Raw genomic sequence first — 24946 nt, 5'->3', positions numbered from 1 at the left:
ACAATATATACTTTTTTTTTATCCATGTCAGTGCCCCTATATCAGCCGCAGTCATCGGCCACTGGAGTAGTGTGGCGGTGTTTTACCCGCAAAAGCACATTGGCCTCATCTCCTCTCACTGTCACTTCTGGACATGGTTGGTGGTTGGTTGATAACATGTTATCTGTATTATAATTGGTCAAAGCACACAGTTCAAATGAGTTAGTCAATTATTTTAACGTTAAGCCTCTATTATTACTGAAGTTGAGCTAATTTTAGACTGGGTGCTAGCTGGTCATGTCAGACTGTGAGTGACACACAACACACACGCTACTTCACACCTACGCGCAGAATGTGGAGTGTCCTTTTTGGGGGTCAAGGAGAGGTCAAACACACACACGCACGTCACACACACACACACACACACACGCACACATGCATGTTCGTATTGTTCGCATGCGCACGTGCACGCACGCACAAGTAAGAGTTTTCTCTCGCCTCCCAGAATACTCAGAGCTTGCAAAGTATTCTGGGAGGTGATAGAAGTAGGGAAGGAGGATAGGATGCATCCTATCACCTTGTTACCTAGCTAGGAGGGATACTGTACATCCTATTACCTTGTTACCTAGCTAGGAAGGATTAATTATTCATTACCTTGTTACAGGAAGGATCCTATTACTTAGGTACCTTGTTAGGAAGGAGACATCCTATCACCTTGTTACCTAGTTAGGAAGGATACTATTAGGAAGGATACTATTACCGTGGTACCTTGTTAGGAAGGATCCTATCACCTTGGTACCTTGTTAGGAAGGATCCTATCACCTTGGTACCTTGTTAGGAAGGATCCTATCACCTTGGTACCTTGTTAGGAAGGATCCTATCACCTTGGTATACCTTATTGGTGGTTCTACTTCTTAACTGTCCCACAACTCAGTGGGTGAAATGTTCCAACAAAGAACAACTTTAATAGAGCAATATTGTGCTGTTTATTTATCATATAATTCCATACAGTCGAGCAAGTTCTTGACTTGGCTATAGTTGTTGTTTTTGGACATCACTGTATTTGGTAGTCTTGAATAGAAGTGTATTTTTGAAAATACATTTGTAAACTGTACTGTGTAGTTTGTTTGGTTGCCGCAGTAATGTTTGCTAAAGATGTGTATTTGTATTAACTGTATACATGCACTGCCCCCAACCTCTGCCTTAATGGTTCTAATGGAGACTGTAATAGTCCGCATAACTCTATACATGTGCGGAATCGTTTTTGTACACACTACACAAAAACAAAAGTGTACAGTAAAGTAAAAAGTTAAATCCTCAGTGTTCATTCATCCAATCGTAACTCTGAGAGTGTACAAGTGTTAACCAAATGGACCCGTTAATGAGCACTCAGGGTTTTTCTGTGTGTGCATGGTCCTTCTGTGTGACTTCTATTAACTGTGTGTCTGTGCTCCACGCCTCTATGTTAAGTTCTAAACCTGGAGGCTTACAGGGGAGTGGCAGGCCTTCACACCACAGAAATACACTCACTAGATCCAACACACAAGCTGCACATTGCAAATATAACAGCAGACCTCATTTTGTGGCAAATTCAGCCTAGAGTAAGGCTAGCCAGGTGAGAGGGAGACAGTGTAGGAGCGACAGACAGTAGGAAAGCTGGGAGACAGACAGTGTAGGAGCGACAGACAGTAGGAAAGCTGGGAGACAGACAGTGTAGGAGAAACATACATTAGGACAGCTAAGAGGGAGACAGTGTAGGAGAAAGTGACAGGACAGCTAAGAGGGAGACAGTGTAGGAGAAAATGACAGGACAGCTGAGAGGGAGACAGTGTAGGAGAAAAGAGACAGTAGGACAGCAAATAGTGAGACATTGTTGGACGGACGGACGGACGGACGGACGGACGGACGGACGGACGGACGGACGGACGGACGGACGGACGGACGGACGGACGGGCGGGCGGGCGGACGGACGGACGGACAGTAGGACAGCTGGGAGGGAGAGTGTGTATGATCGACAGTAGGACAGCTGAAATAGGCAGACAGTGTATGGCAGACAGACAGTAGGACAGCTGGGAGGGAGACAGCATGGCAAACAGCTGAAATAGGGAGACAGTGTAAGAGAGATGTCGCCTTCAGGTCTTAATCCTTTGGGAAATATATAGGCCTTGGAAGCACGTGGTATATGCATATGGACTGTAATACTGTATACATTACATAGTGTGCGCACACACACACACGCGCGTGCGCACACACACACACACACACACACACACACACACACACACACACACACACACACACACACACACACACACACACACACACACACACACACACAGAGAGGAATACGGACACACACATCCTACATGGTACAGGTTAAGGAAAACACAAACTTGCAAAGACATGAAATGTTTGTCTTGTGCCATAAACACACACACACACACACACACACACACACACACACACACACACACACACACACTCTTCCGTCACATGATCTATCAGCACTCAGCTTAGCCTCTACCTTGTGGCTAGCTGTGTAACATTTAGCATTTGAGTGAGTTGACACCATGACTTCAGAAGGTTATGGGCATAGTGACAGTGAATAGCTAGCTCCTGTGGCTAATTGCCAAATGTTTTAACTAAAGGCCAATTACATGCTCCTTATTAAGTCAGGGTTCGGACAGGCTTTCCGAACTCGGAGAGTCGGGACATCTGGGGGGCGGTGCACACGTTTTGAGACCGCACCCATCAGAAATTGTATGATTGCTCCCTGTGTTATGCCCCGGACAGAGATTGTGCTCGCAGAGATTTGGGGGCTTATAAGCAGTGGTTCTTTGTTCTTAAGGTGTGGGTCTGGACTCGGGACCCCCAGGGGGGGGTCTACATATGATTTTGGGCCTCCCCTCCCAGATGACAGTGAAGTGACTTTCAAGACCTTCAAAGGAAGGTCAAGAAAAAGGAAAGAAAATAATCCATAGACGTGAGATGAATTAACGGCTGTTCTAAGAGGGGATGACTTTGTACTTTTACTAATGTAAACTTTTACTAATGTAAACTTTTACTAATGTAAACTTCAGATGCTGGAGTTACTGCACAAGCACCCAGTGTGTGTGTGTGTGTGTGTGTGTGTGTGTGTGTGTGTGTGTGTGTGTGTGTGTGTGTGTGTGTGTGTGTGTGTGTGTGTGTGTGTGTGTGTGTGTGTGTGTGTGTGTGTGTGTGTGTGTGTTTTATTTAAGTGTCAAATCACAACAAGCTGTCTCAACTTTACATGTAGAGCAGAGACCAGACATCGTCCCACCCTGAGCAAGCAATATTGTGACACCCATATAAGACACACATGATGACCTCCTGTCTGCCGTCCTCCGACCTCACACAGGACTACAAGCATGATGAGGTCGACACAGACACACTAATTAATCTGTGATGGATGTTTAACACGCACGCACGCACGCACGCACGCACGCACGCACGCACGCACGCACGCACGCACGCACGCACGCACGCACGCACGCACGCACGCACTCACGCACACACACACACACACACACACAGAGACAGCACAGCACATACCACAACACCATGACAAAACTATTATAGACACAAAGTTGACGAGAAAGAGAGAGAGAGAGAGATAGAGAGAGAGACCGAGAGGCCGAGAGACCGAGAGATCAGTGGACTATGACTCCGTCTCAGATTCACACCAAAGCAGAGCATTCCTAGAACATCAAGGTCATCTTCAACCTGAGAGAAAAAACACTAGCGAGGATATCAGATTCACATCCCATAATGATGCAAAGATAAATCCCAATTTACTCCTAAACCAAATAGACAAAAGTAATGTTGAGCAGTGGGGAAAATAAAATCCAATCAATTTAACAAACTAGAATGCTAAACTACAGATTACTGTAGTATAACAAAGCTATATACAGACTAGTGACCATTAAACTTGCTATAGAAACTGGTCATGAAAAAATAAATGGTTAGGAAGAACCAGAACGTTGCATCCAATGTGGAATACTAGAAACTGAGACGGAAACAAATCTTCCCACAAGTTGTCCAAGATATAATGAAATTTCAAATTACAGATGAACTTCTCACCCTGCCAGATGATCTACTAGTCTAATTTTCTTCTTGGAGAAGAGAGAACTGCACCACAGATGGCGTGGGGAATTTGTAACTGCATGTCACAAATCTAGATCTGTGTCAGCCAATTCTTACGATAACTGCTTATTGGTCAGGTGTCTTTGGTGATGCAGAGGATGCCCTTTGCTGATGAGAGAATAGGCTACTTATAACAGATTCCCACCACCTATCAGCATGCCTTGTCTTGTTTGTCTATATTTCACCCTTTTTAGCTATGTTTTTAAAAGCATTTTTCAATGTTGAGTTAATATAGTATGCATTATATGACTGAGACATCACATTGTCACCCCAGCTTGTTACATTGACCTCCCAACTCTTAAAATCACACCTGTGTGAACAGAGCGGTGCAACTATGCCTTTATTGTTATAGTTACTGTACTGTACTGTACTCTGTACTGTATTGTTGTGTACTGTGCTCTGTACTGTACTTTGATTATTTTTGGAAATTATCTTAGAGAAATGACAGAGTTACCGTGTGGGGGTCCCCAGAACATCCAGACCCCCAGGCAGGAACACGCCCAGGGCTCGTATTGTAGTGTACTCTGTGCTACTTTACTCTGTGCTGTACTCTACTGGCCACTTTAGGTGTTGCAGCTGTCCATGCTCGGACACAGATACAGACACATACACAGGGACACACATAGTTGCGTATAATCACATGTGTAGCTCATCAAAGTCAATTAATGATTCAATCAACCCAATTATTATGATGAAGTAGCAAGCTTATACAACAAAGCTGGTCAGGCAAGGATGCACCACACACACATACAGTACATCAAAACAAACAATACGGTATTGTTAAGCAACATTTACAATCCAATGTCACACCAATAAAGCTTCTTGGGCTGCCTTGATTTGACTTGAGAGACACAGAGAGGGGGGGGGGGGGGGGATTCTCTCTGACTCTGTCTGTCCCTCTCTCTGTGAATCTGTCTGCTTTTCTGTGATTACCAGTCAGGTTTTAGAAAAGCAGCATATTACTGTACCTTACTGATGGTACATTGCCTTACTGGTACATTGCCTATTATATTGTACCTTACTGATGGTAATGTATATTCTCTATTGTAACTTAATATGGTACATATTGCCTATTGTACCTTTGTGATGATACAGTAATGTCTATTGTACCTTAATGGTGTTAACTATTATCTGCTGACTGCTGTATCTTTGATTGATTTAGCTTATGCGAGTACATTGGTACGGTGTGCATCTGCAGGCAGTTTACCGAGGGCCACAGAGCACGACTTTCAGAGTATTTCTGATACTAAACTCAAAACACGTAGAAGCTGCTGGAGTGGATAGCTTTCAGTGGAGGACAGAGCAACCATGTTCATGGTGTCATTATGTCAGAGGGGAGGGGATACTAGTGACTCCCACTGTCTTAGCACTCGAGTCAGTGACATCAATGTGGATATTTTCTGATTCAGGACGTTCAACTATATAGAAGCACCTTGTCTTAAAACTGAAGCTATACTGTGTACCTGACCACACTGAAGTGTAAACCATGAACACAACAACCAGTTTATACTTCAAACTGAAAAGAGAAATTATCTACAGTAGAAGTAATTTTTTATATATAGTTTATTGTTTGTTTTTTCCAGTGGATTGCAGTGGAAAAAAGTCATTGAGTTTAGCTTACTGCAGTTTTATCCTTGTTAATTAATCATTGTGTGTTTTGAAGCAGCTTCCTTTTAATTTGTCTGTTGGAGGCTAGATCTATACGTGTAAGATTTGTACATATTTTTCAACAACAATGCTCACTAACCAACTATACTGTATCTGTCTGTCTCCTCTCTGTCCATTGTTTCTTCCCGTTCTTCTGAATTTGATCTATGCTCTCTCTCTCTCTCTCTCTCTCTCTCTCCCTCCCTCTAGCTATCTCTCTCCCTCTCTCTCCCTCTCTCTCATACTTTCACATGTTTTAGATGTATTCACCTGTTTGCCCCCCCCCCCCCCCCCCCCCCCCCTCTCTCTCTCTCTCTCTCTCACAGCATAAGTCTCAGTCTTGTACTAATACCTGCACTTTTCATCTCTCTTGCTCTTGCTGTACTAGTAGTCAATTCTGTTTTATTTAAGTGTCAAATCACAACAAGGTGTCTCAACTTTACATGTAGAGCAGAGACCAGACATCGTCCCACCCTGAGCAAGCAATATTGTGACAGTGGCAACAAAGTAGTATTAGTGATATTGGTACTAATTTTGACTAACCTGAATGGGTCCACTGGCAGGCATGGTAGATCTTAGTGAAGTCAGGTCAATCTCTCTGTCCAACTCTCCTCTATGTGACTTCCCCTGTATTCCCTGCATAATGAACTCTATATTACCAGTATAATGACAGTACACACATGAAGTCACAAAAATCTGACTGGCCCCCACAGACTGGAAATGCTAATGTTGGGACAGACCGCTGTTTACCCAGCATGCATTGCACCAGGAGGGCCCGTGCGAGGGCCTGGGCGTGAGTGCACGGCAGGGGGGGTCAAACAAACGAGGCATTCACATCTTTTTTTCTTTTTTCCAACATCTCCCCCACTCTCCATCTCTCTCCATCTCTCTCTCCATCTCTCTCTCTCTCTCTCTCTCTCTCTCTCTCTCTCTCTCTCTCTCTCTCTCTGTGTGTGTCTGTCTGTCTGTCTCTCTGTCTCTCTTTATGAAAAATGATGTTGCTTTCTGTCTTTTAGTTTTTGCCAGGTGAAACCTGACATGAATTGTAGACGACATCGTCACCACCTAGTCATACTGACGGCCTAGTTTCTGTTTGTATTACAGAAGAATTGTACATGGTCAGTCTCAATGAACACATCAGTGCTACAACAGTTCTTATTGTTGATTATAAGTTGCAGTGTTCTAGTTCTGGACTAATAGAGGACCAGTACAAACAGAGGTGTTTATTTGTGACTGTTTATTCAACAGAAATGCACTGCTGTATTTGTGTTGAGGTGTGCGTGTGTGCGTGTTGAGTCGTATTCTGAGCACTGAAGGCCGACTGTTGCATGGGTTTAGGGCTCTCTAAACCACATTTACATGCACAAGCCCACAGAACTCTCCCCACTAGATGAGTGGGCTAACTCCTTTTGGACCCCACCAGTAATATCATGGGAGAACACACACACACACACACACACACACACACACACACACACACACACACACACACACACACACACACACACACACACACACACACACACACACACACACACACACACACACACACACACACGCAGACGCACGCGTAGGCTATACAGTACAAGGTCTTGTGCTGTGAGGTGGTTCCTCTGGGAATGACGTGCCGGCTGCGTTCAGCATGCTGCTATACCGTGTCACAGACCCCTTAGAGCTCTATGGGGATGGGGTTGTTCACATGTTAGGCCTTAGAGCTCTATGGGGATGGGGTTGTTCACATGTTAGGCCTTAGAGCTCTATGGGGATGGGGTTGTTCACATGTTAGGCCTTAGAGCTCTATGGGGATGGGGTTGAACTTCACATGTTAGGCCTTAGAGCTCTATGGGGATGGGGTTGTTCACATGTTAGGCCTTAGAGCTCTATGGGGATGGGGTTGTTCACATGTTAGGCCTTAGAGCTCTATGGGGATGGGGTTGTTCACATGTTAGGCCTTAGAGCTCTATGGGGATGGGGTTGTTCACATGTTGGGCCTTAGAGCAATATATATGGGGATGGGGTTGTTCACATGTTAGGCCTTAGAGCTCTATATATGGGGATGGGGTTGTTCACATGTTAGGCCTTAGAGCTCTATATATGGGGATGGGGTTGTTCACATGTTAGGCCTTAGAGCTCTATGGGGATGGGGTTGTTCACATGTTAGGCCGTAGAGCTCTATGGGGATGGGGTTGTTCACATGTTTCCGCCAGGAGACGGCAAGTGTCACCATTGGAGTGTAGCAGCTGTTGAGGAACTTCTGGAGGGAGCGTACCCATCATGTTCCCTCAGCCCTACATGTGTTCTCTAAATGTTGTTTCTCAACGTCTGTTCCTGGGACCGCTCCAAAGGACCCGTACAGGTCTTTCATTCTGAGAATGCACAAAGGAATTACAAGTCCATTTGGTGCCCATATGTGTCCCAATGTGTAGCCTACTAATGTTGGTGTACTTACTCGCTTAATCCTCTTCGTACCCTGTGGAACGTAAGGCTCTATTTACTCTGGACATACCATAAGCCAGTAGGACAGGTTTGCAATTGGCTTGTAATGTAGATTCCATAAGCTGGCCAGACAGCTTTTGCTAATTGGCAAGTTATGGTTCATAACCTTTTCCGTTTTGGGCCCCAGTAACACTTATTTCCTGTGTCCTGTCCTCAGCGCCCCCACTAGGCATACACGCAAGACGCAATGTGCTCATAATAATAATCTTCTCTGCAGTTCCGCCGCTTAATAACGAGCGCCCATGTGTGCGTCCTCGTCATCGTCAAGTTGCATGCGTGATGTGGATCTTCTCAAAGCTGAAGCAGCCCCTCTTCCCTGCCTGCCTATTTAGCACCAACATTAGGACAAATCAAACGGTGAAAGTAGACAATCTGCATGAGGAAATGCAACGCTCTGGGGGGGAAACACAAACATATCATGCGTGAGGCAACCAATAGTCAGCGGCGCCCCTGCCTATCCTATGCACAAACTTTCATGAGAGGAAGGGCATGTCATTTGTACTGGTTGAACTTATATAAAGCCTGCAGTTGTGTCCAACCGATACTGGTGTCCTGCCAATTCTGCTGGCAGTATAAAAAAAAAACATGGTAAAAAACACAAAAGTCTCCACCTTTGTTGTCGTTTCTATCCCACTCTCAGTTCTCCTTTGCAAACATATGGTTCCTGAAGTCCTCTTCCATTCCACAAAAGCTATTTTTGTTTCTGCATCCATTCCTGATGGAGATAAACTGGGTGTGGAAGTTTGTATTGTTAGAGATCTTTTCCTTTGCAGCCATGGCACTGGTATTGAAGTCCTCGCCTTCTGTATGATGCTGCTTTGTTCCTGGTGGGTATCACTGAGACATTCCTGTCCTCTGCTTTCCTACCCATATGGATGAAGGGAGCCTTTCCTCTTGAGCCCCAATCCCCCGCCGGCGGGGGCAGAGGCTTTCCACCTCATGAACAGCTCTCAGCGGGTAAATGGGGCTGGTCAAGGTCTTAGGTTCCAACTCCGATATTCTTGATTTTCCCTCCTGGACCCCCCTGGGGTTTAAGAGGTTGGCCGAAATCTCCTTGTTTTTCCCTTTCTTCTGTTTTTCTCTTTCTACTAGTGTTTCTTTCTTGTTTCATGGCTGCCAGTTCCCACCTGATGTCGTGTGGGAGTCCCGATTGCTCCAGACCATACAGAGTAACTGCTATCTTACATAACGTCATCAGACGAGGACTTAAGTCTAAGATGTACAGGTCAGACACTTCAACATAATCCTCCTGTTGAACATCTTCAACTGGATCAGGTGTTTTTCTGTATCCTCCAAAGAGGATGATGGCATCTCCCACCATGCAACAGCACATCTTAGTCAACCAACATGGGCCTCTCCCCTTGAGCGCAACCTTCTTCCAGGAGATGGTCTCTGGATTGAATTTCCACAGATCACTGAGGATCTGGTTTGAGCGGCGGCCGCCAAATACGTACAGCTCTCCCTTGTAGGCAAAGGCTGAATGATCCTCACATCCTTGAAGCTCTGCAGAAGGCGTGTTCAGCCAACAGTTGGTCTCTATGTCAAACACATTGATGTTGTTGTAGTAGTCCTCGAACAATACCTCTACGCCCCCAAATACAAACATCTTTGTCCCGATGATTGTGGCAGAGTGACATCTTGAATCAGGTGCTGGAGTGCCTTTCGTGTTAATTACAGACCAGACCATTGTGGCGGTGTCCAACTTGTGGATGTCATTAGAGCATCCAGTTAGCTGGATGTATCCTCCAAAGATATACATGACCTTCCCCAAGACACAGGCTGAGTGGCCCCACCTCGGTCCCGGAACAGTCCCAGAAATCTTGGGATTGAACCATCTGTGGGTGTCGACATCAAATGCATAAAGCATGTTGCAGTACTCCCATGTGTACATAGTACACCCTCCCCATATGTAGATGATATCGTCTATCAGTGCAGCTGTATGGCCCTCACACATGGAGGGAACCTCAATAGGACATTCTACATTTCCATTTGTCGCTAGGGGCAACTTCGTCCAGAGCAAAGAGACTGTGTTGAAGATGTGCACATCAATCATCATATGGTTCATGGTGGTCTCCCGATGACAGTAGCCTCCAAAAGAGTACACCTTCTTTCCCACTGCCACAGCAGCATGGTAGTATCTCTTTGGTCCTGCTTCCAGATGCAGGGTCCAGTGAAACATTTCACAGACAGGAACGACCACATACTAAAGTGTTATGTAAAGACCACTTATATTGCTATAGTGGCAGAAGAAGTCACACAAAGCTTGGCCAATCCACAGAGCTAATGGGTTCGGTTGGCCATACAACCCCAGCCAATGGATGAGCAATGCAGAGCAATACGCAAGGGACATTTTTCTAGGGAACAGAGAAACATCCAGAATTCAGGCAACCTTTGGGTGACACTGGGTCTCTCCATTTCTCCAGGTTACTCTCCCTTGTTTCCCCTGACTGTGTGTGTGTGTGTGTGTGTGTGTGTGTGTGTGTGTGTGTGTGTGTGTGTGTGTGTGTGTGTGTGTGTGTGTGTGTGTGTGTGTGTGTGTGTGTGTGTGTGTGTGTGTGTGTGTGTGTGTGTGCGTGCATGCGTGTGCACGCGTGTGCGTCCATGCGTGTGTGCAATACTGTAACCACCATGTTCTGCACAATGGATGGTTTTGAGCTTATTTAGTTTTGGACTGCAGCTATTTAGTTTCATTTTCTTGTGTGACAATACAGGATTTAAGGATGCCATGCCTATAATTTGTAACTACTATCACCGCCCAACTTCTACTGACAGCAGCAACCATATCTACCCCACTTTGGGAACCGCTGAGGTCAAGTAATACCTGCTGTCCCCCCCCGCACCAGTGTTGATTTTGTCGACTAAAAATAAGACGAAAAATGTTCGTCGACTACCTTTTTTCACTGACGAAAACTAAATGAAAACTATAAGCTATGATGACTAAAACTAAGACTAAATATACTGACAATTTTGTCAACAAATAAAAACTACACTAAAATGTTAGGAAGGGAGTCAAGGGACTAGTGGACCAGAGATCCAGTATAAGTCATTTTACAATTGGTTGCATGCTGAAAGTAGCTTTGGTGACGAAAAAGATACGCGTTGTGATTGTATGAATGATTGATTTTATTTTCGTGTCTGGCTGCCTTTCGCAGCCCATCCCTTATGGGATTATTCAGACATAATTTACAATAAATAATATGTCCTGTGCCCACACGCTGACACCAAAATAGTAAACAAAAATAAATAAATATGATATCACACAATGTATAGATAACTCTGATTGAGTGAGAGTACATTCAAGTAGACCATTTTGTCAACGAAGTACATCTATATTGCAGTATTTATACTTTTACATTTGAGTACTTTTTCCACCACTGTACTACACACATTACTGTAACAACATGTGGTGTAGTTGTTGATCATATTCAGGCTTGCGGCGTTGTTCAACGCGGTGGGCGTGCAACAAGAACGTTTTGTATGACATCATGTCCTTCACTGAAAGGTCATCTATTCTACCATGCCTTGCTACTATACAGCATGTAAAGGCCCTCGTAAACATAGCAACCATTCAGAATTCGAGAGGGAAAGAGACACACACACTCACACACTCACACACACGCGCGCACACACACACACACACGCACACACACACACGCACACGCATACACATACACACTCACACAGTTACTGTACTGTCCTTGTTTATAAGACACACCATGAACCACAATGCTAACATTTAGAGAAAGACAGACTGCTAGTCAGAGACAGAAATACAATCAGGTAGACAGACAAGACAGACAGACAGACAGACAGACAGACAGACAGACAGACAGACAGACAGACAGACAGACAGACAGACAGACAGACAGACAGACAGACAGACAGATCTTATTGTTGTTTGACAATTCAAACTATATTTTTGGACAATTGTACATTTTATGATACGATCATATATATCATGATTTTTTTTGTAGGTAAAAAATATTATACTCTGGTGAGAAGAGAATGAGTCGGGAGGTGGAAATGTAGGGAGGTGGAAACTTTGATATGTAGTGGCAGAAATGTAATTCCATGGAAAGATAGTTTGTCTTACACACACACGCACGCACGCACGCACGCACGCACGCACGCACGCACGCACGCACGCACGCACGCACGCACGCACGCATACATACAGTACATACAGTACATACATAAGACACATGAACCCTCGACACCTGCTTATTTTGCCAATTGATTTTTGGAGCAGTGAAAGCAGACAGCTTGATTAATAAACAATTGAACTAACCCTAACCCTATCTGTTTGATTGACAGCTTTATTGATCACTGACTTGGAATGAAGTTGGTTCACTGTTGAACAAGACAAATAGCTTTCTCTTTGGGGGTAACGAGTAGTGAAGCTTATAATTTAATACAGTAACTGGCATTTTAGCTCTCTATACACTTTCCAAGTAGCTTGCCAAGTGGAGTACAACTGGTAATCACATGCCATGCCACTCTTTCAGAGTCAATGTTTATGTGCATTCAATTCAATCTGAGGCGAGCTGAGAAAAAGATGGAGAGAGGTTTTGGGCACTCTACTGACTAGTGCACCTTTCTAGTTATTATTTTTGAGTGCACCTTTCTAAATTCTAGTTATTATTTGCAGCACTACACCGATGCCCGGCTGTACAGAGTCGGTAATGATGGAAGTTGGAGATCCATGCCCCACCCGGCTATACCCGTTGTACATTTTATGCCCATATATGGAGATTTATGTATCTGTCTATCTGTGTCCCTTTATTCCTATTTAGTTCTATGCTAGGCATGCCCAAATATGGAGTGTTGTGATGTCAGAACAGGCCATGGCTCCATATATGGACGCTGGGCAGAGGCCTTTAGTGACGGTTCTGGACAACCGTGGGTCCGACCGACTCGACACCGGGCACTGCACTCCCCGTGGGGGTGTGGAACACCTGTGTCGAATTTGAAGTCGTCGGGGCGAACGGTTCTCAAGTTACGTGCATTACAGCCATACACACAGACAGACAGACAGACGTACAGACAGACAGACGTACAGAGACGTGGTGCATTTATGGATAGAAAACTAGTCTCTAACTAAATGTAATGTATTGGGCAGTTTTGGTATATTGTCAACATTCATAAACATTCACGTGAAATAAAAGTACGGTATAATTACACATTGTGTCTATGAAACTGGTTTTGTGGAGTTTATACAGAACGTGGACTAGAGGGCATCTGAGCATGTGCTACACCATACCTCTTACACCATGTGTCCTTTGGGAAACCGGGCCAATATCTGCCTCTGAGATGTAGTGGAGTAGAACAAGTATACTCCAGCAAAGTAAATAATACCTCAAAATTGTACTTAAGTAGGCCTACAAATGTGCTACTTTCCACCATTTCACAAACACACTGTCTGGAGTATACCTACTGTAACTCACACACAAGAAGAGAAGAGAAGAGAAGAGAAGAGAAGAGAAGAGAAGAGAAGAGAAGAGAAGAGAAGAGAAGAGAAGAGAAGAGAAGAGAAGAGAAGAGAAGAGAAGAGAAGAGAAGAGAAGAGAAGAGAAGAGAAGAGAAGAGAAGAGAAGAATGCATTGACAAAATAACCTTCAGATCATCTTTAACATTGTTAAAGAGTTCAATCCAATTAGATGTTCTCTCTCTCTCTCTTTCTCTTTCTCATTTTAACAAAGACACGACTTCTGTGGTCAAGTACCAGGCAAGGATGTGTTCTTTCTCTCTCACAACACACACACACACACAACACACACACACACACACACACACACACACACACACACACACACACACACACACACACACACACACACACACACACACACACACACACACACACACACACACACACACACACACACACACACACACACACACACACACCGGGCTGTACCAGTCTCCTATTCTCACAGTGATAAAGACCCTTTATCATCTAACAGCTCCACATGGTGATTCAGGCACACTCACGTGCGCACATTCACTCTCCACACACACACACACACACACACACACACACACACACACACACACACACACACACACACACACACACACACACACACACACACACACACACACACACACACACACACACACACACACACACACATACAAAGATGACAGTGTGCCCTTGTTTTTTTTCACTGTCAGGCACGTGTGTGTGTGTGTGTGTGTGTGTCACAGTGTGTATGTGTGTGTGTGTGTGTGTGTGTGTGTGTGTGTGTGTGTGTGTGTGTGTGTGTGTGTGTGTGTGTGTGTGTTGTGTGTACCATTCATAATAACAGGGCCCCAGAGACTGTCAATCAACTGGAACCTGGTACATACTGTACTCAACACACACACACACACACACACACACACACACACACACACACACACACACACACACACACACACACACACACACACACACACACACACACACACACACACACACACACACACACACACACACACACACACAGGTGAAGACATACCTCTGGCCTAGCCTGGTGGAGATAATCACCTAGAAAGTGAGTGACAATGTAAATCTTTTAAAGCCGTTGAAATTACACTTCTTGCCAGATACAACAATGTTCCACTTATGCTCACACACATTATGCTATTATTATTATTATTATGTGTATATTTATAGGATCTTCCACACAAGTTATTATAACGGAACACAACACAAGTTATAGCTATAATAAGGTAAGGCACACTTTATAACCTTCAAGTATAAATTCAAACCCAGTTGTAGATGTAGGCTACACTATACTACAGCACTTACTGACTGACTAAACTCAATAGTGACACCACCTGGTGGGAGGTGGTAATGATCTTGTTACCTTACACATGAATGCAGGCTTTACCTGCCAGACTCAACTTTAAAACCTTCTATTGGTATCTAATTTACTACTCTCCATCGTCTCTCTCTCTCTCTCTCTCTCTCTCTCTCTCTCTCTCTCTCTTTCTCTCAGAAAACATACTACATTGCCAGAGCAAAAGTGGAACAAAACAATCAAAATAAAACAAAGTATGTACAAATAAATATTGAATATAAATAGGAATAAAATAAAGGCCTCTTTTTCTCTCTCCCTCTCTCTTTCTTTCTCTCATGCAGAAATATCAGAGGGAAGAGAAGTGACACCTTCTATACCCCCCCCCCTCTCTCTCTCTCTCTCTCTGTTGCTCTCTCTCTCTTTTGCTCTCTCTCTGTCACACACATTGCAAGCCGTCTGCAGCAGTCCAGTGTGTCTTTTGGCTCATTTGAGTCCAGTTTTCAGTCATACGCACAAAGTAGGGCAACTAGAACCTCCTTCATACAGCTGTTCTGGATCTGTAATCAGTAAACATTACAACATGATGTCATCATCTGTTATGTGTTGTGTTGACGGACTATGCCTGTCTTGTCTAGGTGGTCTTGTATTTATGTTCATATTCTAGTTTTCATAGTTCTATGCTCATGTCTCCCCCCAGATGTATCTCATTTGCACAAAGCACTTATGAAGTCTGGTTCCCTAGTCAGTGCAAGGTAATTAAAAAGAAGGTACGGTCATCTGCGTCATCCAGCAATTCCAGACAGAGAATTCGTTGCCCTGGGAGGCAAACTGCAGCGATGGAATGCATGTCAATGAGGGCGAGAGATGGACCAGCTTATGAACACTATTTCTGAACAATTGAGACCTAAAATACTCGGCCCAGGAAAAAAAAGGAAGACATAGCATAGTGCACATTGTTTTCTGCTGCATGTGTTGCTTTTCGGTGTGCACACTGTATACTTTTATTGAGGTATACTGTATAAAGAGGTAGACAAAGCAGGAAAGGGCGCACACCAGTGTTGGTGAGGTGCTGGCCTAATAAGGCAGTAAATAAGTACAAATGAGAAAAGGCCGCACAAACGTACAGCCACGATGCTGTATATTTATTGACAAGAATCCAACGTTTCGACCTTTCGGCCTTCTTCAGGGAATAGACAAGCCAGAGGACAAACACACACTTATAGGGGAGCAACAACAAGTGGACTCCATAGGGGGTGTATACTGTATAAAGAGCACATAGTACGTTTCTGTGCATCATTATATCACTATACATGCCGCTGTTTAGATACCTCAATGGAATTTTACAGTGTGCACAATATAATATTTGTTCATAAGCTGGTCCAGCCGGCTCTCATTGACTCTCTCATTTGTCTTCTCTGTTCACCTGTATTAAAAAAACACTATGGATTTTCATGTGACATCCTGTCTGCCCTGATTATCTTAATCACATGACAGCCACATGTGTCCCTATTCTGGGGCAAAAATAGCATGCAGATACAATCTCCCAATTACTTAAACATCTTCTTTACAAACATAGCCACAACTCTGTCTAACAAACTGTCCTCCCACTCTGGGCGTTTTGGTGTAGACTGAGCACATCAAAGCTTTCTACAAAAAACCTAGGTGTATGCAAAGACAATTTTAAACTGTTAATGGTAACAACTGATGAGGTGCTAAAAAAACTGAGTGCCCTCCAACCTAACAAGGCCACTGGCCATGACAATATTCCCTCCACATTTCTCAGAGACTCAGCCGTCTCCATTGCTCCAATCATCACCCACATACATACTTCACCTCTCCATCAAACAGGGACAGGTCCCTCAAGATTTCAAACTTGCGAAAGTAACCCCCCTGCACAAGTAAGTCAGCAAAAGAGAAAATACTTCTGCATGTGCACACGCACGCACGCACGCACGCACGCACGCACGCACGCACGCACGCACGCACACACACACACACACACACACACACACACACACACACACACACACACACACACACACACACACACACACACACACACACACACACACACACACACACAATATTAACTCTCTCTACATGTTCCTTCTTGGTTCTATTTTAACCCTGAACTTCCTCTTTTTGTCTTCTGTTGTATTGTATTGTGTGTGGTGTGTTTGTATATGTATGTGTGTGAGTGTCATTAGCATCAGCTGTAGCCTACTTGTTTGTCATGTTATGTAATAATCTCAACAGTGTAAAGTTCTCGTAGTTATTTATGACTGTGTTTGTGTGCGTGCGTGTCCGTGTGTTGTTACATCACAGCTGTAGCTGCTTCACATTGTGGTCGACAAACTGGAAGGGTTAACACAAAACAAAGATGTACAGTAGCCTACTGGGTGTAGGCTATATGCACGCACACACACGCACATTCATTACAAGGTCTCTTCTTCACGCTTCTCATCTCAAAATCGAATTCAATGTACAGAGCAATGAAAGAGTTGCATAGTCTTCCATCAACTCATACAAGTAGATCTGCATCTGCGTCTTGCGTTTTTTATTTTGGAGTGTCGCTTTTTCCATTTAGTTGTTTTATGAGTTAACATACGCACACTGTTTAGTGTTTCTTGGTATGTGCAGGCTGAGAAAAGTATCTGTTTTTGTAAACCATGAAATTATAACTACTAGACTGGTGCCCACCTAGTAGTAACCCACCTCACCCCTGCCCACTTTGACAGGCTGGAATGGCTTAGGGTTGACGACAGAGTACAGCATCTTGCAATGGGTCTGGTCCACAAGATTCGATACACCACCAAGATACCCATACTTGTCTAAATACTTCCTTAATGTCAACGAAGTCCACACCCACAACACCAGAGGGAGTTCAACAACAATGTGCAACCCAGATTCGGCACAAACAAGGGACTAAATTAATTTCGCTCCTATGCCACCAAAATGTGGAATGCCCTACCAACAGTCATTAAGACATGCGAATCCAATCCCTTGACTCCTTCAAAACCGCTCTCAAAGGGCACCTACGGACGGCTGCAATTCGAAACTTCGTAAAATCTTCGTAAAATCTTTGAGTTATGATTATATTTTATATTTATATATTATTATTATGGCTGTGTGTGTGTGTGTGTGTGTGTGTGTGTGTGTGTGTGTGTGTGTGTGTGTGTGTGTGTGTGTGTGTGTGTGTGTGTGTGTGTGCGTGTGCGTGTGTGCGTGCGTGCGTGCGTGCGTGGCTAACACTAATATTCTAGTTGCTTATTAAGCCAAGTGAGCAAAATGAAATCAGCGCAGATGATGATAGTCTGAAAATCAAGTTTTGGCTATTTCCACTCAGTTTGTTCTCCTATAGTTTGTTTAAACTGTAGAAGGGATAGACTCAGAGCCACACTGTAGCAAAGATGTATCACAGCATTCACATTCACATTGGTCTCTTTTCTATAATAAAGTAAATCTAGTGACCTCTGCAATTTCATGCAACTGGTTGCAAGTTACAATTGATATGGACTTGGCTTTAGTTTAGGAGGGTGATATGCTTGATATTGATATTTGGGTGATATTTAACACCCAGATAGATTTTCAAATGTTTAGAAATGAAATATTCTTACAGTTGAAAAGATAAATTCAAGCCATATTGGAATATACAATGAAGCTATTATAATGGAACAAATACATTGTTCTTTCAGTATAATGCTTTTATCCTAATGTTTTAAAACAACAAAATTACACCCCACTTTTGAAACAAAAAGCAATTACTATTTGAAGGATGTCATTCCAACATGAAATTAAAATGCACCTGAGGTTACAACCCCTGCCTAAACCAAGAGCACATGTTCTAGATCTCCCCTTTCCTGTGATATGGGTGGTTATGTAATCAGAATTATTTTTATTGGAGGCACATGCGGGGGACTGACTGCATGGGATAAATGGGTAGCTCAAGGAAACCTGTGCCTAAATTGCGTTATAATAAATATCCCGAAGACTAATACTTTTATAGAGGCGAGAAGATTGTAGACAATTGTAAAATATTTGAGAAATTTGACCCATTTGTTAGTTATAAGAAACGCAGACAAACAATTTTTTTTAATAAGACTCCGAAGACAAGGCGAACAAAAGACACAAAGTGCATATTAAATTATTCTTATCTGGATATTAGTTTTTAATCCATAATGCAACTTTAAATGATATACAGCTAAACATAAAGGAAATGCTGTTGATACAGTTGAACATGAAGTGAAATCAGTCAACACTAATGTTGACTAACTTTCAATCTGTTGTCTCTGACATGAACAATAAAGGAATGCGGAATAATGACACAAAGACGGAAGGAATGGATTCAATCAGTTTGAATAAGGTTTGTATGCAATACAAGGCAGGATCAGCAAACCACAGTCCTAGTATAGAGACCTCTCAGTGCATGCAATCCCCCAAGAACACACAAGGCAGGTAGAGCCTCCTGTTGGCTCTGGCATAAGAGAAGGGACAATAGCTGTAAGCCTGGATGAGAGGGACAGTGATTTGGCCAATCACTGCTGACCAACCAACTGGAGGGTGTTGTGGTTAAGGGTTGAAACACTTTAAGAACGTTGGGGACCACCTGATGACCTCTGTTCCAGACCAAGGCTTTATCCATTATAGATGGATTATAAATGTTGTATCTTTGATGTATTTAAAAACTCAAGATAACATGAGAAGAAATAGAATCCTCAGTCAAGTGTGAAAGGAAGACAATTTAACCGATTACCGGGTAAATCTGATATTGGTGGAAGTATAGGTGTGGAAATTGGAACAATGCCACAGGATTGGTGTCAACCAGAAGCGCACCCTGAAGTTATGCAACTTTACCCGACCAAAGTAAAAATGCTAAAGGCATAACATGATCCACTTTGTTACAGATCTGTTTGCAAAATAGAGGAGATGCAAGCACTGTCTTCCAATTAGCCAATAATAATTGGATAATTGTGAGATTAAATCTAAGATGTGGGTATGGAAGGGGAGACAGAAGTTCCACTTTACAAAGTGAGAAAAACTCTAAAGCTAGGACTCCAGCAGTGCTTGTGCATAATGAGTACTAGTGACAGTGCAGAAGTTGAAGAGGAGATAAGACTGACACAAGTGAAGTGAGCGGAACAGGTAGACTAGACATAGATCTATATTGCAGTGGGCACAACTGTACAGACATCAAGATGACATCAAGATGCCAAGAGGAGCAGGGGTGATCGTGCTTTTGCGGCTGCGGGCCCCAAATTCTGGAACATGTTGCCCCACCATATTAGATCTGCTGAGTCAATTGGGGCTTTTAAATCCCTCCTCAATACTCATCTGTTCTCCCTCGCCTTTAATTGCACCTGATTTACCTAGTGTATATTGATTTCCAGCTATGTGCTATTGTATGCTCTGTTTTATATTTTATTGTCTCTTTTCATTGTTTTATATTGCTATGCTCTACTGTCTTTTTTCACTCTGTTCAGCACTTTGGTCAGCTTTGGCTGTTGTAAAGGTGCTATACAAATAAAGTTTGATTTGATTTGATTTGATTCCTGGGATTCATTTTATCGGTCCTTTCTTCTCATTTTTTCTAAATTATTATGGTCCTGGATATATGTGCGGTGGGAAAGCATATTTCATAATAAAAGTGAAAACCTAAAGACATATGCATAGCTTGTAAATTACATCAAAGATGTGATTATCCATTTCTAATGGATAAAGCCTTGGCCTGGAAGAGAGGTCATCAGGTGGTCTCCAACCTTCTTAGAGTGTTTCAACCCTTAACCACTACACTCTCCAGTTGGCGGGTTGAGCAGTGATTGGCCAAATCACTGCCCCTCTCATCCAGGCTTCCACCACACCCCAGCAACCGCCATTCCCAGGGCACCCCCCACAGACCTGCCCAATGTGCCCATTGTCCTTTCTCTTATGCCAGAGCCAACAGGAGGCTCTCTCTGCCTTGTGTGTTCTTGGGGAATTGCAGGCACTGAGAGGTCTATAGTTTGCGTCCTGCCTATACTGTTCGTCTGTGCGGTGTGCATGCGTCTGTCCTTGTCCACACTTGGCCTTACTCTGGTGTATTAGAGTCAATAAGTAAGTCCTGTCATGTGTGTGTGTGTGTGTGTGTGTGTGTGTGTGTGTGTGGTATTTCTTCCATATATCTTGTATTTTTTGTCAATGGAAATATGTACACCTCCAGAGTGTCAATGCAGCTGCGTAGGATGATGAACACAGAGGCAGAATAAGTCAAACAAGCCAAATCCCACACACAGTTTACACAACAATTGCACCACATTTTATTTCAGTAGGCCTACCGATCTTTCAGCCCTGCTGGATCTTCATCAGAGTAATGGTAGTTATAGTAGGCTACAAGTACAACCAGAATCCATGTATTGTCTCTCTCTTTCTCTCTGACGTCACTGAGCGTTTCTGTCTCTGGTGGGGGGGTTGCTCCATAGACACAGGCTAATTTGCATTTTTTGGGGATCATGTTAATCTGGAAAACAGACAAATTTGCAATTGCGAGCCTGGCCATGCCAAGCTATATTCATAACGTATGTAATGTAGGCTGTATAGTATACAGTGGTGTCATATGTGGTGATTTTTTTTTCTGGTACCACGGAACGTCACGCGCACGCACGCACACGCATGCACGTGCACATTGCACACAGAACAGCTGCATAGCCTAAACCTATTGTTAAATTGTATGTATGTATGGTAACGACCCTGCAAAATGATTGATTGATGTCTTTATTGAATAAAATCATAATTATGTTGTCACATATACTTCTGCAAAAGACCCAGTAACCTGCACAGGCAATGTGGCTAGATTCTTTGGCGTTGCCTGTTACCTGGCAGACCGGCAGGTATTGGGGGTACAGTACACAACATGAACATGCATAATTGCATATACAGCCTAAAAATCAGAGAGAGAGAGAAACCGTCAGTGACGTCAGAGAGAGCGAGAGGGGGGAGAGAATAGCGACGGTGGAGAATGTGACGGTGGAGATTTAGACAGCAAATAGAACACGCACACGCACGCGCGCGCACACACACACACACACACACACACACACACACACACACACACAACGCACGGTCGATCGGTGCCTCATCCTATCAGACGCTGGATGCAGGCATGCAGCAGCAGCGGACTTCAACGGGACTTTGAAACAAAACAGCCACATCTGGGCGCGTTGTTGGTCGGGGACCCCCAGCGGAGGAGAGCTGCAGGTAGGTGAAGACCAGACGCAGGCTGGGCTGGAGGGACATTATTATGGACTATATTATGTGAACAGTGTTAACAGCCGTGGACGACATACAGCAGGAAACCAAGAGTTTGTGTGTCGTTTTGGTGGAAGAAAGAAAGGAAAAAAGAACTGAGTTTGTTGCGTGTGTCATTGTTGCCTCCTGCTGCCTGCCCTGGTGGGTTCGTCCTGTCGAGTCATCGGCTTGGTCGGGGAACGTAGTTAGAGAGAGAGAGAGAAAGAGAGAGACACACACACAGATACCGAGAGGCTACTGAGACACTGGACTGTCTCTCTCCGTTTGTCTGTCTGACTCTGGACCAAAACAACTGGGAATATTCCGAATGGTTGAAAGCGGATTTGTTTTAACCTTTTTAGACCTCATGTGCAGCAGCGGAAAAAACGAAACCCCAAACGGGACACATGGGGGCGGCTGGAAAAGCTTTAAGTGTGTGTGTTGTTGTCTTGTCTGTTTTGGTTCAGAAAACAGGGAATACTGTGGATTTTAATAGGTTTGTATTGCAACGCGGGTCCGAGTATCAACCTTCCGGGGACTTGGGGGTGTGAAAGGAGGCAGTAGAAGCGGATTATTCGGTGCGGATGAAGAGGAACTGAGACCAAAGAGGAAATAGAACCGCACTACCATCAGCCAAGCGAGGGAAAGCTGGTTCCTTTGGCCGACGGGAGGTCGCTGTTGGTCGGGTTGGGGCTGGCTCCACGTCCCCCCGGTACCGAGAGGGTGTTTTAAACGTTGTGATGTTTGTTGACTTGGACGGCTTTCCCCCCCTCCTACTGTGCTGATTTGAACGTGACGCACTGATAATCTTTCTGCAAAATGTTTTCATGCAGCCTCGAGTTTCTGCAGAGGAGTTTGCGCTCAATTTAGATCAAGTTTGCACACGTTGAAGAAAAAGAATGGCTTCTGCAGCACCGCTGTAAAAGGTAACAATCTGTCTCATTTGCAACAATTTTAACGGTTTATTTTCAGTTCCAGCGCAGGTTATTTGATTAAGGTTAAACCGTAGCAATCCTAGTTAATTGAACTGAAAGGGTGTACAGAAATGTAACCACATACATATACTCTACGTATATGTATATACGAGTTACAAATAGATGTATCATGTATTGACGCTAATAATTGTACTGTGGCAAAGTTTAGTTGATCTCTGCGAGCCTTCCTGCAGTAACTAACTACACGACTACTACAGTAACTTACATTAAATCTGCAATGATAACGTTTATCTCCCTTCACGATCAAATTTCTACCATTCAACCAAAACTAAAAATTAAATAAAAAATCCATTCTTGGCCAGGGGATCGATGTTGGGCTAATGAGCTCTAGCCCAGTATAGCCTACTTATCATGATCCGGTGTCCTACCCGACATCTTAATTAAACAGTAGGAGACTACACCAATCCTGCTGCTGTATAAGTTATATTGTACTAACATAGCCTACTCGTCCATATTATGTTCAACTAACGCCCCCCCCCAAAAAAAATAAATTAATGGGTGCCCCCGGGTTGTAGCTATAAGTGTGAAGGCGCTTAAGTAATGTTATTAATTACAGATGAAGTGTGCCGCCCTTCACTCGCCACTCACTCCTTGCACGCGGGTTTCTCTGCGCCGTGCGCGTTGCGCGAGCGAGCCCACGCTCGTCGCTAATAGGCCTACGTTTATATAGGTTACACAGAAAGCGATAACCTGTTGAATTGTGTGACCCCAGAGGTTGGCGTTTACTGTTTTCACCCGCTGTTATTTATTAATTAGCTCAGTTATTAATTATAATGAATAATACTAATAATAATAATGCTGTTATCATAATGTAAAATAAAGACAGCTGATTGTGTTGATTTGATTTTAACCTATGACTGTATTATTCTGTCTGTACAGTGTCATACTTGTTGGCAGGCGCTTAATTAGCCTAATTCAAATTAAAATCTATTATAATTATAGTCGTCAAAACAATGTGTCCATTCCAAGAACACGCATTAAAGACTAATTAGCCGAAATTGCTCAAGTCGATAGGTTACCAATATGGGTATAACGACTCGCCAGGCTAGGCTAACTCAAGTGCAGCGTCAAATTTCAGGTACTTTTCAATTCTGGGACAAAAGTAAACAACAAATAAACAAATAAGAAGAATTAGAACGGTTTACCGCTTTATTTTTGACGAAATTAAAACCAGATTGAAACTTTCAAGAAAGGCGTTTGTCAGTTTGAACACAGCATCCAGCGGACAGCAGGTAATCTCTCTCTCTCTCTCTCTCTCACACACACACTTTTTGATTACTGTCTTCCAGAATCCATGGTGGTTCGGTGAAACGTGATTCATTTACTTTAAGTTTATGTTTTTAAGATTTTTTGAAACACTTTCATACTTCACACTCACACATATCGTAATGTTCCGGTTTGGGATTAAGTGGATTGGACTGGGGTTTCAACAAATTGGGGACAATCTTTTAGGACCGTGTTTGTATGTAGCCCTGGTTATAATTATTATCTGTAGAGGAGTATGGCATCAACAGCTGGAAACTGATTTCAAGACAAAGCTGCAACTCATTACACTAATTTAAGAGAGAGGGGGAGAGAGAGCCTGCAATTAGCAGTATTTCGCAACACCTGGGCGTGAGA

General features: G+C 43.5%; 4 protein-coding genes across 4 annotated transcripts in view; 1 reads left to right on the top strand and 3 right to left on the bottom strand.

The window, feature by feature from the left end:
- The window catches only part of LOC306916622 (ninjurin-2-like), a 28482-nt gene extending 22015 nt beyond the window's left edge, over window positions 1-6467 (bottom strand). Inside the window, exon 1 of the mRNA XM_079494577.1 lies at window positions 6334-6467. Coding sequence (XP_079350703.1) covers window positions 6334-6432 — 99 coding nt within the window. The 5' untranslated portion in view covers window positions 6433-6467. The remainder of the gene's footprint in view (window positions 1-6333) is intronic.
- The window catches only part of LOC306916542 (adiponectin receptor protein 2-like), a 214212-nt gene that overhangs the window by 128175 nt on the left and 61091 nt on the right, over window positions 1-24946 (bottom strand). The window lies entirely within an intron of this gene.
- On the bottom strand, window positions 8420-10465 carry LOC306916714 (kelch domain-containing protein 3-like; the record flags this gene model as incomplete). Its single annotated transcript, XM_079494731.1, has 2 exons — window positions 8420-8451; window positions 9376-10465. 2 exons carry the CDS (start codon window positions 10463-10465, stop codon window positions 8420-8422), a joined length of 1122 nt encoding a protein of 373 aa, XP_079350857.1.
- The window catches only part of LOC306916541 (serine/threonine-protein kinase WNK1-like), a 103130-nt gene continuing 100407 nt past the window's right edge, over window positions 22224-24946 (top strand). Inside the window, exon 1 of the mRNA XM_079494436.1 lies at window positions 22224-23257. The gene's annotated coding sequence lies outside the window, so the exon portion shown is untranslated. The remainder of the gene's footprint in view (window positions 23258-24946) is intronic.

Source organism: Electrona antarctica (assembly GCF_951216825.1).
Source record: "Electrona antarctica genome assembly, chromosome: 23".
Lineage (NCBI taxonomy): Eukaryota > Metazoa > Chordata > Actinopteri > Myctophiformes > Myctophidae > Electrona > Electrona antarctica.
The sequence above is the reverse complement of the archived record's forward strand: the minus strand, read 5'-3'. Positions and strand labels throughout refer to the sequence as shown.